Below are 19,019 nucleotides of genomic sequence, written 5' to 3' on the forward strand. Positions count from 1 at the left end.
ACGTTGAAACGTCAAGCTCAGCGCCACAGCACATACTGGAAAGGGTCCATAACAGATATCGATGTAAAATACCCGCCTGTTTACTTTTCTACAGAGTATACGTTGTGAGAAAGTCATAACGTTCAACGGAGAGCAATCAGTGATTGACAAAACCTAGGTAATAGTGCAAATTGAAAAAAAAAAAAAATACCGCGAAGTATTGTTATTATGATTCTCTCGCGCAGATGGTTTTTTCTTGTCACATGTTTTTCAGACTTGGGCTATTCGCTGGGAATCATCCGTAGATTCCAGTGATTGGTCCACCGGCTGTTTCGCGGGTAAGCACACACGCAGTAATGTTTTGGAGTGTTAACTTGACAGTTGCTTACTGGGAGACTTTCTTTCATCATAATGTAACACTTGAGACTGTCGTGCAGGAAAGTTAATAAACTCTCAAGTCGACGAAAAAGACAACAGCAGGAAAGCGTTGCCTTTTCCTTCGACTTTAAAGTTCTTAATTTTCCCGAATCACAGACACTATCAGGTGTTACATTATGATTCATTCTTACCAACTCGTCTGTACATTGACTGGCAACAGAAAGAATAAAAGAAACTAGGGACAAGGGACGACGAACTTGCTTTTTGTTGCACATTCCGCACGTTCGAGATGATCCGAACAAGTGTGATGTTCTGTGTGCGTTGATTAAAGCACGTTTTTAAGAAATAGTCGCTTCCATGAAACATTCGTATTCTGCGTGCAATGTACCAATAATAGGCTTATCTCTTCTCTAATTTGTACAGATCTTAGTTCTTTCCAGCCACATGCTCTACCCTAACCAGTACTAGCTTATTAATTCTACTCATTTTGCTCCACGCTAATAGGCAACGGCACCACAAGCACTTATCTCGTGATTATTGAGCAACTAATCCTTAAAAAAAACCTCACACATATTAGACGCCCGTTACACTATGCTGGCGCACCTGCTCTATCTAATCCCCCGTTAATTGCAGCCCCCTCGGACTTCTCCACAGCAGTTACCACATCCCGTGACGATGCCACCCACAGTACAAAAGGGTTCCAGCCAAAAGTTTAAACCCCCTTTTCGTGTGTGTGTGTGTGTGTTTGTTTGTGTGTGTGTGTGTGCGTGCGTGCGTGCGTGTGCGTCCGTGCGTGCATGTGTGCCCGCGTGCGTGCGCGTGCGTGTACGTGTGCGCGCGCGCGTGTGTGTGTATGTGTGTGTGTGTGTGTGTGACCTGCCAAACTACGACTCTTTCTTTTTCCGCTAAATTTCCGCCAACATCTCAGTTGTTCTTAGAAGCGTGCGAAGGTCACCCTCCGCGTAACGCGAGAAACGCATAATGTTCTCGCTTTTGAAACAAACAGAGAAGCTAGTACGTTTCTCTTTTTCTCTGTATGCGGCTGTCTTGGTGGCGCAGAAAAGACCCACACGCTCGCGCGAAATTGCCGGCCTCTGTGAGCCGAGAAGGGCTACGCTAAGCCTCTGCACGAGTCAACAGGACCCACCCCCACCCTCCAGTTATGATCGCCCAAATTCGCCTCAATGACCGCCAGCAGCGCCTGGAGACACGGCGCAGGGTCATGAGCATTCCTGAGCAAATGGAGGTCCGACTTACTGCCCAGCAATCACGTGACCTCCTCTCCATTATGGCACCCGACATACCCCGCCCTTTTACCCTCTTTAAGCTCACCCACGTTGAAACCGAAAGTAACAAAAGTGACGACAAAAGAGGAGGCGCGTCGTCTGGTCCTGGTATAAAATGGGAACTGCCCAGGGGTGCGGTCAGTGGGAGTACCAGGATACCGTGGAACCATGTTTGCACAGGTGAGAGCTCGATGTCGAGCACCGCGCTGTAGGTGTTTTCCTTGCAAGTTATCGCGAATCGTGGGTTGTCCACGCAGATTAATGTTGCAATCGAATCACTTTGCAACAAGGGTGCTGCTGGCGGTTGTCTTTGCAAGTGTTGTTAATACTCCGAGGGATTCGATGCGTCAATTTTCTCGCGGGGTACTTGGGAGAGCCAGTAGCTGTAGTCTACGGAATGACGAGGCTGAAAATATCTTTATACCTGAAAAACATTCTGCGCTGTGTCACTGAGCATGACGTAAGCACTGCTTACGTCAACTTTGTTAACGTAAGACCATTGTGCTTACGCTTACAATTGTGAGAGAGAGTAAATCTGTGGCTCGATCTGACATTTGATTGGCTAGTCGAGAATTCAGCCTGAATAATCAATTAGTTTACTTAAAATGGACAGATAGTTTGTTCACTTTTCGAGAACTGCAGTAGGTCTAGAAGAGAAGGAAAACTAAAACTTAATAATCATTGTTAAGAGCTTGGCAGCCTTAAACTTGTTTCGCCAAACATATTGGAAGATGACATAATCACTCGCGCCAGAAGAAAAAATGACGAGGCATCGATATAAACTCGTTCAAGAAATCAATCTGGATTGTTTTCGTTTCACACCAAGTTCCGCAGTCGACGCTTTAGTCAGTTACAGGTTAAGAAAAGTTTTCGAGGGAAAGGAGGACAGGGGAGGAGGAAGCAGACAAAATGCTGGAGAGAAAAAGAGGAAACCACCTCCTCTCTTCAACATTCCGTCTGCTTCCTCCTACCCAGCCAAAAAGCGTTTCTTAACCTGTCACTGACTATAGCATCCGGTGGAACCAATCAAGCAACACCAAAAGTTCACCATCGCGCATCGTGGCCGTCGTGGAGATAAGGCCCTTCCGTACAAACAGCACATCACAAACAGAAGCAGTATACGTTACGCGCGCGAAACGGAGACAGCTGATAGCAGGAGAGCGTGACCGAGAGAACCTGGTCGTCATGGAAACCATCAGTCTTCCTCCCCGTCCAACTTATTCGAAGTCCCGCGGAAGAAATATTCTATACAGCGCGGACCGACTGGGTCGCGCTGTTTCACTTTCTATACTATATATATTGAAAAAAAAAAAAACAGTTTTGTGCGTTGAAAGAGGTTATAACGAGAGAGACGGACATCCGTATTATCCATGTGTAGAGTAACGTGTAACGGAACCGGAAGTACGCGTGGCGCGAAATTTCCTCCGAGTTTCTCGGCCAATGGGAGACTCTTAATGGGCACCGCGATGTGAGTATGGGACAAACAACCGCGTTGTTAAAGCATTGCCGTGACAACGGGATTGTTTGCCCCATATTTACACGCTGGCGACACACGTATACTCTACTCATTACGAGTGATCAAATTAACGTTAATCAATTACTTTTAGAGTCATTATATAATCATTCGATTACTTTTATAAGGTAGTAATCGTGAGAGAAATCCGTTACTATGTTTCCTTCTCCACACAAGTTTCCTACCGAGAAATTCTCAAACCAAATCTCGGACAGGTGGATCGGCGGTTTACCACTATTGGTGGATTACGAAGATTAGTAATTCGAAGTTGGTCGATTCTTGTCCAACAATGAACAGAACGAAAGACACGTGTTCGGCCCTGCAGAAAAATGTGTCGTTTTGAAAACCTGAAGTAATCGGAAAAGTAACTGTTGCTTTTTTAGGTAAGAGCCAATTACTTTTTCTTGAGTAATCGAGTAACCCAATTAAATACTTTTAACCGAGAGTAATTCGAATTGGAATCGATTCCATTTTTCGATTAACGCTTACAGACTGGGTGGCGTTCACCGAATCGGTGTCGAACGGGTGAGGTTCGGAGCCCGACACTCGCCTGGCCAGTTGAAAGTCGGAGCGAGGCAGACGTTGAGAGACACCTCGCCGGGGTGCGTCATGCAGCGCCGGTCGTCGTAGCCCAGCTTTGGAAAGCGAGCATATCAGAGGTCCTAAACTCGTCAAGCACAAAGTTGGCGCCAATAGTTCGCGGAGCGCACCGATTCGACGCCGGCGACAAAATCGCGACGTCATCGTCGTCCCATCGACCCGCTCCATGAACTTCGGACCCAACTCTGTGTTTGACGAGTTTAGAGCCTCGGGGACTCTAAACTCGTCAGACCCAAAGTATGGGCCGAAGCCCACGGAGTGCACTAATTGGACTATCCCGACGATGACTTGGCACTTTTGTCGCCGGCGTCCAATCGGCGCTCTCCGTTAACATCCGGCACCCACTTTGTGTTTGACGAGTTTAGGGCCCCTGATGATAGAAAACCCGCAAAATGACGAGGGCCCGTGACGATGCGCACTTACCGCAGCTTGATTGACTCGATCGGATCCTGGCATCGGCTGCTCGCGGACCTGGTACCAAACAAAGTGTTATAGAACTTCGCAAAAAATCGCCTTCTGCGCGCATCCATCTTGGTCTGCTGGGCTGTGGAACGCATTCTGCGCGTGCGCTGTTGCTCTGCTGTGGGGTAGATCAGACGTTGCGCATGGGTCCACAGCTGAGTGACTCAGCATTTTTCGCCCAGGGTGAGAAACGATGGAAAGGCCTATGGAACCAGCGTCTTTACTAAGACTGCGTGAAAGAACGCCTGCCAAAGCCTGAAGCGCCCGAGCACTTGAGACTCGACTTCACGTGTCACTCCGCTCGTGCGCTGGCCTTGGCACTCTATTCTGTCGCGCAGTCTTCTCCGAGACTCTGTTTCTATGCTTCGTTTTACGCTAAGTCCGGACGCAGCCGACGCTACGAGCTGAGGGAACCAATCAGAGGGCGTCAAAAGCGCACCAACATAGTGTCCCTCGTGTTTCTGCGCGTGTTCTATGGACGCTGTAGCAATCGTAACCAGAAAAGGCCTAGTGACTTCCGCTTTAGACGCTGCTTGATTGATCCCGTTACCTCGTGGCTTCGGCTACGGCTCAACTTAAGCTCGAAAGAAGTATTACGAGCCGGACTGGGCAACGAATTCTGAGCAGATGAACGCCCTGCTCAGCATCTCAAAGCCGCACGCAACTTTAGTGGCAAAGGTTATCAATGTCTGGTCAGTTGCTAAACCCCTCGCGTATATCGCAATGTCTTTTTTTCTCTGAGTGTTTCCCCAAGAAAGTAGTCCCAATATGTTTTTAGGGCACACATCCGAACAAAGTGAAAACCAAATGCCAATCTTCACTTTACTTCTATTGTTTTATGTTACATAGAAAATCCTAAAGAACGTTAGATTTGCGCATACCTAATTCTAAGACCGCAGATAGTATATTGTCACTTAGCTTATACATCTGCCTTTGGTCACAGGGCCTTATTTAAATCTACTCATTTTGCTGGCACGTTCAGCGCTGAATATCCTCAATATACAGTCATTATTGAGAGTTCATAATTTGAAGGTTAAGTCTGAAAGAGGTCGGTATCGTGAAAGCAGTCAAGAAGATACTGATCCAATCCCCCGAATGGTTACATACGGTCCTAATATGATTCCCTAGAAAATGTAATAACGCAACTACAAATTGTTACGAACAAAAATTGGCTACGAGCGTGAATTTTTGTGGCCTTACTCGTTGTCACTGACAGCTTAATAAATACCGGGTGCGACTAGGCTCCAGGATTTTCTTATCGCTCCGCACTCAATAAGATTGTGCCATCTGCAAATCTTATTGAGCAGGGGTTGTGGTACGCCGAGTTCCGACTGGCTTAGACTAGAAGAATAGTAGGTAGACCGCGATGCTGGATGCCTTTAGGTCTACCCACTATCCTTTCAATCGGAGCCAATCGGAGTCGGCGCTCCAAAGTCACCGCAACCCCCCTCCCGCTGAAGCGGACGAACTTACGCTCCGCGTAGCAACGCCGAAGAACTAATCGCGAAGTAAGAAACGCGATCGTGCTGGGGCGACGTCCCGCAATCGTTAAGTTGTCAATCGTTATAGATGAGCAATTTTAAACGTTGAATGTCTCTTCGAACAGATTTCGGTGATCTGCGGACTAGTCGCTGTGGCCACGGCCGGTGTTGTGGGTCCCTACGGTGGCTTCAGCAGGCAACACCGCAAACAAGATGTGAGTGTGATACCATCGTTCGTACACCCGTGCACCACTCACTGACGGATGTGGCGTCGCGGCCCTTCCTGCGCCTGGTACCGAATTTCTTGCAGTGTGGCGGTACACCAATATGTAAAACAAGGGCGCCGTAGAGCCGCAGACAGGCCGCTCAGACATCATACAAAGGACACAGCGTTCGTTGCAGACATTATACTTCGCCTCATCCTACGACGGACTAGAGGCCAAAGCCACGGGCCGCTAGGTCCGACCTTGTTGCAAGCTAAAATATGACACGCTTAGCATTGGTTAGGGGTGGACGAGTGATACTCCGAGTCCAAAAGCGCTGCATCATTTGTATAGCTTCGACACTGCAAAGAGCCTGTATGACATAGTTTTCTTTGCAATGTAAAATTGTTGAGTCACTCAGTACTATCCAATCCGTACTACCGTCCGCCCCTCCCCATTAGTGATTTGAGACGCGGGCGCCGATACGTACATCGAAGCGAAATACCACGCCACTTGTAAGTGGCTCGTGATCGGATCTGGCGGTCTGTAGCTTCTGCCTTTAGTCCATCGTAGGATGAGACGAAGTATAGTCAGAGAACTATCTGCGGAGACGCCCGAAGCCTGTTCGAATAATGTTCCATACATGTGTATTCATCCAACATCTCCGCAGATAGTGTTTGTATGACCATAGTCTCCTATATACTCACAAAGCCTGGCAGATCGCCACGAGAAGCGGCCTCCGAAATAAAAAAAAAGGTGGAACAGCAGACAACGAATGAGAGGAGAGCCACGTGACTGGCGCCCCGCTGCGGCGAGACGCCGAAACACACTTCTCCCGACCGAACAAGTGTGTTTCGGGTTCTCGCCGCTGCAAAAGCTGTGCGCTCACATCCAGGTTCCCCGAGAAATGGCTCTTTGATGCTTCGTGCTACCAGATCCTCGCGTTCCGAATCGGCGACCGGGCACTGTATATGGCTCCGTCGTCGAACTGCCAGGCTTCGTGTGTATAGAGGAGGCTACGGTACGACCCATGTGACAGGGACAAGGAAGAAACATGCCTGAGGCAGTCTGCATGCATACAACTCTTGTATGACCAATGTGACAGCCGGACTGTCGTAGAAGGAAGAAACGTGTCTCAGACGGTGTTTGCAGACTCACTTGCATGATGCATTAGCTGCGTGACCGCGACTAAACGAGTCAAGAACCATAGACAAAACGCACTTGAACATTTAAAAAGAAATATGTATATGTGAAAGCCGACTAGAAGTTCACAGTCCTTACTAGCTTCGTTCTATTTACCTCCTCCTCCCGCACCGGTGTATAGGCTCCTTGCACTGACGTCATGTCGCACACTTTTGAACACCAAGTAAAAGGAGGAGAGGGAAGCTGCTTTTGTAAGAATTTTGAGTGACAGGTTTATCTTCTATAATCTTCTGGGGGGAGAATAGCGACGCCTGTACAAATCCGGAAGGCAGAAAGGAGGGTCCTGATAAGAGGGGAGCTCCTTCTTCCCCTCTTCTCTGGAGGGCAACGGAAATGACGTTATGTGCAAGGAGTGTATACACCTTTGCAAGTGGGATCCCGGCTTAACCTCGAACCGCGCGCCAAGGTGAGGCGGACCTACTCTCCAGCCAGGACGTTCGCTGGTTGTCGTACAGTGTTGCCAAGCGTCTCTCGCCGAAGCGCACACCACTGAGCGCAGAAAGAAATTGAAAAAAATATTTATAAAACGTACACGCGTCGTCTTCGACCGCGAAAGAGCACGGATAATTAAATAAAATGCCTAAACCGGTAACAAATCGAAAAATTTCAAAAAGATCTAAAGTCTTAAGGCGCTCTTCAGAATCCGCCACAAGTCGCATGGCCTTTGCATCAACGATGGCTGCGCTCAAGGCAGCTCTGGCTTCCACAACATGCAGGAACAGAGGCTGCGATCGTTATAGAGTCAGCTCCAACCCTTAAAGATGCCCCGTCTTACAATATGTGATGATACGATTCTGTGGGGATACCTCCTCCTGCGTTCCGAGACGGTAAGTGTGCCGCTAACGTTAGCCATCGGCGATGCAGCAAACGGCACCATCTTGTCATCGCGCACCCCACTGACGTGCCCCTGGCGCACCCCAGCATGGCGGAAACGGTACGGGGCGCCAGCATCGCTGAAAATGGCAGCGCACAGGAGCCTTTCGTGCAAACGTGTATAGAAAAGTGTAGGAAGGTGTACTTCCGGTCCTATCTCAATATACATACCGGAAGTACATTGCCCTAGACTTTTCTGCACCGATGCAGGAGGTGCAGGTGAACAGAACGAAGATAATGTGATAATTCTCTCATTATAACCGTAGCCATTCTCAGATAATAGAGAGTTTTAGTAGATCGTACGCTGCAGAAAGCGGACCCAGCGGGGGGCGCGTGCTCGATCCTCGCTTCGAAGTGACAGCACGAGCTCCCTCTAGCAAAGCGAACGTCTAACGTACGGTTTCACTAAAATTCCCTGCTAGGGAGTTTTAGTGGATCGTTTTCAAAGGCCCGCTACCGCTGGGGGCGCGCGCTTCGGAGCATGCGTCGAAGTGGCATGCGCGAGCCCCCGCTACAAACGCTGTGGCCCGAAAACACGATCTACCAAAATTCTTAATACCCGTGCCACACGGGCAACTCGAATGCCATTTACAACGAATGACATTTGAGCGGACGGCCAATCAGCGCGCGACACTCCGGGCGCAGCGCATTCCACGTGCGACAGGTTGCGAGCTGATTCGCCGATCACAGAAATGTCATTCGTTGTAAATGGCATTCGAGTTGCCCGTGTGGCACGGGTATTATACTCTAGACGCTTCGCTAACATGGTGTGTACCCGTACTCCTAATTTCAAATTACCGGTGAATTTCTATTTAAGCTCTAGTTTTGTATCGTGCTAAAACGCTGATGTCATAGGATGCGGGGACACAATTGAGCATCTGTTGCAGCGAGTAAGAACTTCAACTTAGATAACAGTTATTACGGTTCCTCAATTTAACGACACTCAACCTGCTGGGGATTCTTATAATGATGTTAAAGCTTAATTCGTCCGAGCTAAAATGCCTTTAAAGCGTTCCGCAGGTTTTGCGTTCCGCAGGTTTTGAAAAAAAAAAAAAAACTAGTCAATCATATTGAGTTTTGTATTATTTCAATCCGAGTAATAACAATTGATTGTTGCACAAAATGTGTTTAATATTTTATACTTATTTCCCCGCAAAAAGTTAAGAGCGGCTACAAAGTGGAATATTATAAACTTTCAAACCCTTATTCATAAAAAAAAAAAAAAAGAAACAGATCCCGTCTATATTATGTCGCTAGGTTGCACTTTTTTCAAGGCCGTAGAACGATCGTACAAATTTTCATACTCTCGTTTGTCCAAATTTTCTTACGACTTCAAACAACTTCCGCTTAAGTAAAATCGACACCAGCCCTTGACTCATATATGCTTGACCTGACCTGAATTGCTACACGTAGCAAAAACACGAGTCTAATTATAAAAAAGCGCACTTCAAACCAGTCATCAACCCTCTTTAGCGTCCACGCATGCGCAACCAAGTGAAAAGTGCACACTTCAACATCCGTTAGTCAGGAAGAAACCTTCAAACGGCATTGAGCGCAGAAAATACAACGTGAGTTTATCATTTTTTGACTTGACTGGCCTCGCTTACACGCACAAGAATCTAATTTTTTGTTTTAGGCAATAAAACTCTCACTTGACCTTCACGCCTCTGCAGTTTCACTCTGGTAAAAAAAAACGAAGGTCTTTCCTGCTCGACGCTAATTTGGGCGCATCGAAAAACTTTAACTTCATTCCAAGAACTTTTTTCGTGGGCCTGGGCTATATTTCCTGATAACTTCAGAAACGTAGGGAGCTTCGAGTTTTGAGCCTACTGTTACTCCGCAGAAGATGAGATTTCAGCATGAGCCGATAAGTGCTCCAGAGAACGAAGCACGAAGCAAGAAGCGTGGACTTAGTAAGCCACGTCACGCGTTTCCTACACTCTTTCTGACTATGACTACTCACTAAACCTCACCCTCGCACCTGCATTGAAAGATATCAATGTAGAGCGCAAGTTCATCTGCTTCTTTGCTCCGATTGGCTCTGAATCAGTGTTGTGGCCGTTACCGAAAACAAGTAACGAAATAGCGTTACTCGTTAGTCTGGTAAAAAGTAACGCGTTATCGAGCTACGTTACTCTTTTACAAACGTAACGATATACCGTTACCGTTACTTTTCAAAAATAACGAACGTTACTTTTACGCTACTTTTGCGTTACTTTTCTGTTCGAGTACATATGTTCGGCAGAGATGTATGATAAGCCTCCTTAACAAGCTTGGATAAAGATAACAATTTACAGAGTGGTTTCATAGTGTTTTGATGCGCGAAGCAGCTTAATTTTCGGCATGCAGATTAGGCATTGAAACTGTAAATTATCTGATTCTGTCTCCTTTAGTTGATACATTTCATTCAGACCTGCTGGCCATGGCGACGGACTTTCGGTATTCATGTCAATCTCACGCGCAGAATGAGTCGGAGATGCTAGTCAATCGGCTTTTATAAACTACAGCATGCGAACGGGGACTGCTGGAACACAACCAGCCAACCAACACCCCTCATCTGTACGCCGGTTTTAGTAACAGTCCGGTTCATACTATTACCAGTGACTGATTTACTTCACTATCTGGAACAGGACACCGGTTACCAGCACACTGGCTATAATCCCTTGCTGTCTCTTACCAGCAGTAGCTCTTAGTTTTTCTGTTAAAAAAAGAAAAGGTTTCGTGTTTGTAAGTTTTCTTTCCAGGTTTAAAACTTTTTTTTTATCTTTTTATCATGACCTTAGAGAATTAAAGACTAATCAAGCGAAAGATTCTTCTGTGTACAAAAGTGGGTCAGGAACTTGCAGGCAGCGAGGGGGAGAGCGATGGTAAAGATATTCCACAAAGGGTGTTTCTTTTTTGTTTTGTTTTTTTGAAACTAGAAAAATGAGCAAATCGCTTCGCCACTAGTTGTCCACTGTTGTAAACGAATGTCTCTCCACGGCTCTCCCCCCCCCCCCCCCCCCCCCCCCCGCTGTCCATTTCTGCTGCACAAAGCAGGGGGGGGGGGGGAAGAGGAGGGAGGGGAGGAGGCTGTAACGCAGTCGTTCGTTCAAGCCTTGTGGGTGGTGACACGATGAAAAAAAAAGAAAAAGAAAAAGGAGGATGAACAGAATTAGCTGGTAGCCGAAGGTTTGTTTCGCCTTCAACAAGTGAGTTTCTTTTTTTTTTTTTTTTTTTTTTTTACTTTACTGTGACGGATGCTGGTTCCGTGCAGCGATAAGCTGGTGCAGGATTTTGAGATAAGCTCGTGCAGGATTTCACCAGCTTTGGTCAAAAGTAACGAGTAACGAAATTTGATAGCCGATACCGTAAAAAAGTAACGCAAATACTTTACTCGTTAGTCATTCAGAATACTAACGAGTACGTTACTGCGTTAGCGAAAAATGTAACGCGTTACCAGTAACGTCGTTACTAGTAACGCGTTACCTCCAACACTGCGAGTCTGAATGAAGGATAGTGAGTAGACCTCAAGGTACGTTGCTTTGAGGTCTACCCTAGAGTGCCTTCATGTGCGCTTCGCATAGAGTGATGCCAACTGCCTGTTTCCCTTTCCCACACCCTCTTCCACCGCCATTTTGTTCCCCTCATTGTTTCCCCGTGCGCCGGAAAGTGGCCTTTGTGTCCATCGGTACTCCCATCCGAGGGGGAAAATGCTAATCCTCCCTCCGTGGGTTCTACAACGCTGCTCCGAACATGTGAGATAAGGTGCTTGTTTCCGGGAGGGTTATAAGCCCCACGGATTATCGCCGAGGAACAAAATGGCTGCTGGTTCGTCGGCGAGTGGTATTACAAAGGGTGGCATCACCCAAGCAAAGCGCACATGAAGGCTCCCTAGTCTACCCACTATCCTTGAATCAGAGCCAATCAGAGCTCGGCGTGGTTCTGACGTCACCACAACTCCTGCGCAAGAAGCAGACGACTCGCTCTCGGCATAGCGCAAACAACTGATCGCACCTTAGAGTAGGGAGTCAAGTGCACTCAAGTGTTGACGCCGGCATCCTACGACCCAAGCATGACACGGGTTTAGAACGAAGGCCACGTTAGCGTCCTTGCTGGGACTTGCGTTCGGTTCATGCGTCCGACGAACGCTTGGCGTTGAGCTCCGAACATAACGGTACCGTCGTGTGTCATGTGTGTGTCATGAAATGACACACACATGGCACACACCGTCGTTTCATGACACACCGTCGTGTGTCATGAAATGACCGAGCATTACGGAAAGAACTGAACGCGCTTTGATTGACCAACCGTCAATCTTAAGAAACGCAGGTACTATGATAACTCTTCCTGTATCCTGCTTCGGTGCTTGGCAATCTTATTAGACAATCCCAAAATCCTAATCTATGCGGAAAGATAATAAGAATCTGGGGACTCGGTCACTCCCTGCCTTTCTTAGCTGTCCTTAACAACATATATATTACCTTTGCTTATCGGCAAGAAACAGGACGAGTTCGGGGAAATGAACGTTTTAAGAAATACCAGACGCGTGGGTTTTGATATTTCGCAAGGTAAGGGTGACTCAGAACACGACTTGGAACATGCTCAGAACACGACACTAAGCCCAGTAGGAAAAAGCTCTCAGCTCGCAGAAGGCAGATAACGAAATGGTCTATTGGTGGTGTTGGCCTCATCGTGGGTTCTACATAAAAACAAATCCTCCGCAATAACCTTCTTGACGGTGGAAGAGGGGGGGGGGGGGGGGGGGGGGGGGGGTACGGTGTATTTGTAATGCCAACCGAACAGGTCTCATCACAAAATTCAAATATCCGCCCTCTCAACTTTCCTCACCTCGCAGGGCTTCGGCAGCTATAACTTCGGCTACAAGGTCGCGAACGCTCTATAAGTCCTTCTGGCTCCTCACGTTTTCTGCAGTCAAATAAAAAAAAGACGTTTTGTCTTTTTAGCGCTTGAAAAAGGGGGAAGGGGGGGGGGGGGGGAGTGTATTCGACATGCGAACCAGACAAGTCTCATAAAAGCACCGAATCACCACCGCCCACACTATTTCCACCTCCGCAGGACTTCGGCCGCTACAACAACTTCGGCTACAACATCGTGAACGGTCTGGGCGCCACCAACAGCCGCTACGAGAGCGGCTCTGCTTACGGCCCCGTTGTGGGAAGCTACACCCTGGCCGACATCGACGGCCGCGCCAGGCGCGTCGAGTACGTGGCCGACAAGCTGGGCTTCCGGGCCGTTGTGAAGACCAACGAACCTGGCACCAAGACGAGCCTCGCCGCGGCCGCACCCTACATCTCGGCCAAGGGACCCGTGGTGCCTTCAGCCGGCTACGGCTACGGAGCTTTCCCGTTCGCCGGAGGGTTCCGTGGATACGGTGGATTCGGCGGTTTCCACGGCTGATGTGCTCCTTGTGCCACGTCTGCACCCTGTAGTGTGTACCAGACGTTCTTCCCTGTTGCTCGCCTGGTGAGTCGAGATCCAATTTAGAAATGTCTGCCTGCCTTATTTGGAAAGCGTGCAGTGGGCCAGTCAGTGTAATCTATGAATCACGTCCAGAGGTGGTAAGTGAAGGCTTGACTGCGTTGTAGGGGTTTGCATCAAGATACGACTGCGAGTTGCCCATTTAAACAAGTCTGCGAGCTCCTTGCCCGTAGAACGCGGAGACAGCCAATCAGGACGAATAATAAAAGGATCCCAGCGAATGATAAAGTTAACCCTTTTTTGGCGACAGTTGCCTACAGGCAACAAACCACATAATATATTTTTTAATGGTTTCAGTTTCATCACTTTTTTTTCTAGTATTTTGGCAACAGTCTTGACAATCAAAACTACAGCGCCTCCTTGTGAAAATATGCGCGAATAGTTGACGAAAAAAAAATAAGTTTGTCGCGCAAATACGCGGTGACCGAGAAGGGCGTTTTCTCAGGCTTTCGGGCGAGAAATATGGATAAGTGTTTTTCTCTTGCCAATATTATTTTACGATAGGTTACCGGTTTACTTGAGGCTACCGTATGTGTAGATATTATTGTAATTGCACAGTGGTCTGTAGAAGTTACGCAACGGCGCCACCTCTGGACTGTGTTCCCATATACAAGAAAGCTTTAACTTGCAAGTTTGATTACCTTACGATTCTTTTTTTTTTTATTTCAGGCTTTTGCTTTTATTTAGTCTTGGTTAACATTAGTTTCTTAAAAATGAAAGTTTTAACCAATTTTTGTATATCTCAATCAAAGATGCGATTTGCTGAGGGACAATGGGAAAGTGAAGCGCCAAGCTCCTAATTATCACCACCATTATTTATTATCCTTGAAGTTCCTTACGGGAATTACAGAAGGGAATGGTACAGCTACGGAATTTTACACACTAGACGAAGGAACTATTCACATAAATCAGACCTTAAAGTGGTTACAGAGGTGGCAAATTTATTGCACATCTACATAAAATTGAAAGATTAAAACACAGAGGACAAGCACAGGACAACCACTTTGCGTTTCTGTGTTTTTTCTTTCAATTTTATGTATTCATGTTCAACCCGCTCGCCTTCACCGGTTATTGCACATCGCTTGCATGTTTTTTTTCTTTGATTAGCCTTTTTTGTCGTTCGTTGGAATTCTATTGTTCGCATTGATTCGACATATCGTGTTCTGCAGGAATGAGAACTCGCACACTTTTTTGTCTGTGTACCAAAACAACCAAGTGAAGCAACACGTGGTCACAACGGTAACTCGCAGTGTGCTCTAAACAACGCATTCCCTTTCCATTCCACTCCCATTTATTCAATCGCTATACTGAGCAGACGTGCTTTATAGCATCAAAGTCCAGACTGACGGAGAATTAAAAAGAGTATGAATAGGACTGAAAGAGGATGATGGTTCAACTTTTGTTTACCGTGGCTCGGTATCTACAATAAACCCTATGTGATTTATACGCCGATCAGTCAAAACATGATGGCCACCCACCTAATATCGTGTTAGTCCTCCTTCTGCACGCAAGACAGTTCCGACCCGTATTGGTATGGATTATAGAAGTCCTTAGTAAGGAAGAAGATATTACCAGATTTACAAGCACGGGTCGCGAAATTCTGGTAATTAAAAAGCATCTGGTTTATGAGCTACTAACCAGCACCCCATCAAATCCCAGAGATACTCAATTGGATTGATATCTGCCAAGTTAGGTGGCCAGGACATCAACCGGATTTTATTATCCTGTTCTTAAACTCACTGTAGAACAATCCTGGCCTGATGAGTTGTAACATTAGGCAAGGAAGAGCCATGAACGGGTGTAAGTGGTCAGCAATGATGTTGACATAGTCCACAGCTTTCACAGTGTGCTCTCCTTTGTCAAAGTCGCTTAAATCCCCAAAACAAATTTCATTACACGCACACATTGTACAAAATAACACATCTGTATCTCCAGCAGTCGTGCATTACCCTCCGCATCAACTGCTGGTAGCTAATGCGGATGACACGTCAGCTAGGCCTGCTCAATTCCACAGTTTAGGCGTGGTCGTAATGTTCTGGCTGATCAGTGCATGTCCTTCGAGCATTTTGAGTGTGAAGTGACTCTGAAAATATTGTCGAATTTCGGCGATGGGTCACTTCATCAGCGACGAGTTACTGAACATTACTTTATCTACCATCGGTAAATACGAAGTATAACGACTGACTACGTTCAGTTCATTCACAGAGGCTACGCTTAGCCATGGTGTTACCTGAAGGTTCGCTCATACTTCTTTCTATCTGTTTGTGACGCCTACGCCTCCTGACCGGACAAATATATTCTTTATGGGGAGCACAAGTTCGCTTGCTTCTTGTGCAGAGGTTGCGGCGACGTCAGAACACCGAACTCTGATTGGTTGCGATTGGAAGGATAGTGGGTAGACCTGTTGGCAGACCTCAAGGCATCTAGTATCGAAGCCTACCCATTATCCTTTCAATCAGAGCCGATAGATCACTCGCTAAATCCCCAAGCGCCCCGGCCCGCAATTGAGGAATCATGAGAGCAGTGTTCTTCAATCCCCTAGTGAACGGTAATGTCGACCAATTGGATGCTTACGCACGTTTGAGTGCAATCCGGAATCATCCTGAATAAGCGGCGCATAGAGCCCAAAAACCTGTCCTATCACTTTTTTTTTTTCGTCTATGTCATTATTTTTGATACTGTGAATACAAGCCACCTTTCAAAGTGGCCTGACCTGCAGAAATTTCTTACAATATTATAATCCTCGTGGTTGTTGTCTTAGCATGAATTGTTTTAAAAACCAATGCTTCGCAACAACCGAAACAGCTCGGAGTCAGCGGAACGTTAAAAATTACAGAATTTTTAACGTTTCTAAGTTAATTTCACTGTCTTCAAAGCAGTACCACAATGTTAATATTGTAAGAAATTTCTGCAGCTCAGGCCAGGTTGAAGGGTGGTTCAGCATCGAAAACGCTCACATTGACGAGAAATTTCAAAAGTGATATGACAGGCCTTTGGACTCTACACGGCGCTTATTCAGGATGACTCCGGAATACACTCAAAAGTGTGAAAGCATCGAATTGGTCTCAAATGCCGATCACTAGGGAACTGAAAAAACACCGTTCCCGTGATTCCTCGAGTGCGGGCCGGGGCGCTTAGGGGATTCGGCAAATGGTCTATCTGAGCTCGACGTCCTGACATCACCAATCATTATCATCATCATCAAGAAGCAGACGAATTTGCGCTCCGCATAGTTACTGAGAGCTTAAGGAACGGAGAGCGTGACCATTCCCAAGCACCTCATTATCGCGGCGCAGTCAATGGAATAGCGCCGTTAGTCACCGAGAACGAAAAATAACGAATCACGAAGCCGGAAACGTCAACACAATAAGACAGCCCATTGTTTCTTAAACTGCAAGTGGCTGTAGAGTACTGGAATGAATGATGACATTTTAGGTGGCAAGCGGCGATATGAGCTGTAAACGTTATTCCTTATTTATTTCCAGATTTTGTGCTGTGTCTGCTACCACCAGACGGACAAGCTCGAGAGAACTGACCGTCTTCCCTGTTGTGTACATCTTCGTTTTCATTCCTCCCCGCTGCTGAGGTCAACTCTCCAAACTTTGTCAATGTCCTGCGTCCTGCTTTGCCTCGTCTCTGCTCAGCCCTGTCCCGCGTGCTGCTTGAATGTCCTCTAACCATGTTACGCGCCCCTAACCAGCTTCACTGTAGAACCCTTGGCGAAATATTGTTCCAGTGTAAATAAAAATATTAAAATCTCTATAGCTTCTCAACCGTACAATGTTGCTTTGTCTTTGCGCCACCATTGCACGTTTTGATTCGTTCGCTGCATTGTGCGTTATTATTTATATCCTCCTTAATAGTGGTCATTCACGGGGCAAGGGGTCAAGCCGAGTAAACTACACCGTGCGAAATTCGGCTTTCGAAGGACAGTGGTACAAACGGTGCTTCGTTTAATCGTTACCAAACAGCTCGTTCATTTTACGCTGGGCTCGAAAACATGTCGCTAGACTAGGTTCTCAAAAGCCAGAACACATTCTTGCGTGGTAGCGTGTTGAGTTGTTGGCATCCTGTTTGCTGCACCCTCTGTTATACAAACATCACAGCTATTTAATGAAGTCAATAGTAATTTATGAGGTCTGTCAGTGTACCGCTTAAGTCAAGCAGCATTAACTGACAGTCCAGCTGAGGGGAGGGGTGTATCACATAACTAGTAACTATGAATAGTTTGGCATTCCAAGGTCATTTCCATTAGTAAATAAATTATCCCCCATACCGAAATATATTTTTTTTAATTTACTGGTTTTGAAGGCCCGTTAGCATTATAGCAGATTTAACGACGATTGTGGACGCCGTTTTTCTGGGTCGTAAAGCGTCAGCTATATTAGGCCGCGCATAGTGGCAGTGGTAAGGTTAGAAACTCCGACGAAGTAGAGTTGTGGAACATAACCATTCTCGATTATATCGCAATGTTTGCGGGCGACACTCGCGGCTGCTCAATACCTCATAATTAAACAACCGCCTAATGACGTAAAAACCGAAGGAACCAGAAACCCTCCGAGATAGCGCAACCCCAATTTTGGGTCAGGTTAATTCGAGACGATGCCCCAATTGATGTAAGCATCGCACCAAACCTCCGGCTATAAATAGAACACCGGAAATAAAGTAAAAAGCACTACGGTGCGCGGTCAAACTCAACAATGGGCTTAAATAAGCCAACAATGGCGAAGGCAATGACGGGGCACTTATTTTTACTAAGTTTGTGTTCCTCATAAACGGCGATTACACTTGAAGTTTTCCCAAGCTTTCTTTTTTTGGATTACTTTGCTTTTTCTCAGTAATCAAGGGTTACTCTAGCACGTGCACCAGTAATAAATATGGAGATGAGGGCACCAACATTTCTTGGGTCTCAAAACGAGCCACTGGAGTAATTGGAGGTTATTATCCGCTAGAGCGAAGCAACCATTGTCCCTATCCCTGCTTTGGGTTCAGAACACTGTTGCCATGTTAGCAGACAGCTTATGGAGCGCGGGCGTTTATGTTTGCGTTCACGCTTCTGGCTTCGTCATTGGTTGTTTGGCCTTCGTATCGGGAAAGTTGATAATTCTCATTGGCCGATGAGCGATAGTGTGATGCTCAGAACGTACAACGCCCGGCGATTCTTAAGCCATCAGTGACATAAAGAGGATAATAGAAATATCGGTCTATGAAGCCGCAAGAGATACGCTGGAACAAGAGATATGCTGGCTTTAGGTTTATCAGGGCTCAATTAAACAATCGACCATTCAATCATCGTGGCGACTCAATTCTGGTTTTATGATTTTGTAAGATATGATGAAGTATTTCTCCGGGGTTATGCAGCGTTCTGATGGGACCGGCATAATCAGGATGGAGAGATGTTTCTGGTGATCGCTTACCGATTGAAAAGACCCCGCTTTAAAACTCAGTACAGTATACATTGATCGTTGATCGGTCTAGACTAACAATCTAATTTATTACAGACGCCAAAGATCATGTCCTGAAAGAATTGTCGGTTTACGGGAAACGTTTTAGGGTTCTA

General features: G+C 46.6%; 1 protein-coding gene across 1 annotated transcript; it reads left to right on the plus strand.

Moving 5' to 3' along the window:
• Positions 1 to 1,645: 1,645 nt before the first annotated feature.
• Positions 1,646 to 13,378, plus strand: LOC121835171 (cuticle protein 14-like). The gene is made up of 3 exons (XM_042289130.1): positions 1,646 to 1,823; positions 5,793 to 5,914; positions 13,037 to 13,378. The coding sequence occupies exons 1-3, from the start codon at positions 1,646 to 1,648 to the stop codon at positions 13,376 to 13,378; spliced, it is 642 nt and encodes a 213-aa protein (XP_042145064.1).
• The last annotated feature ends 5,641 nt before the right edge of the window (positions 13,379 to 19,019 follow it).

The sequence above is a fragment of the Ixodes scapularis genome, unplaced genomic scaffold (genome assembly GCF_016920785.2).
Source record: "Ixodes scapularis isolate PalLabHiFi unplaced genomic scaffold, ASM1692078v2 PGA_scaffold11__112_contigs__length_91849675, whole genome shotgun sequence".
In the NCBI taxonomy this organism is placed as follows: domain Eukaryota; kingdom Metazoa; phylum Arthropoda; class Arachnida; order Ixodida; family Ixodidae; genus Ixodes; species Ixodes scapularis.

Bases quoted from the DNA above. Each gene is read 5' to 3' on its own strand.
- LOC121835171 (XM_042289130.1), top strand. From the start codon at position 1,646: ATGGCACCCGACATACCCCGCCCTTTTACCCTCTTTAAGCTCACCCAC. The intron at 1,824-5,792 runs GTGAGAGCTCGA...GTTATAGATGAG, and splicing joins GTGGAACCATGTTTGCACAG to CAATTTTAAACGTTGAATGT. The intron at 5,915-13,036 runs GTGAGTGTGATA...CCACCTCCGCAG, and splicing joins GGCAACACCGCAAACAAGAT to GACTTCGGCCGCTACAACAA.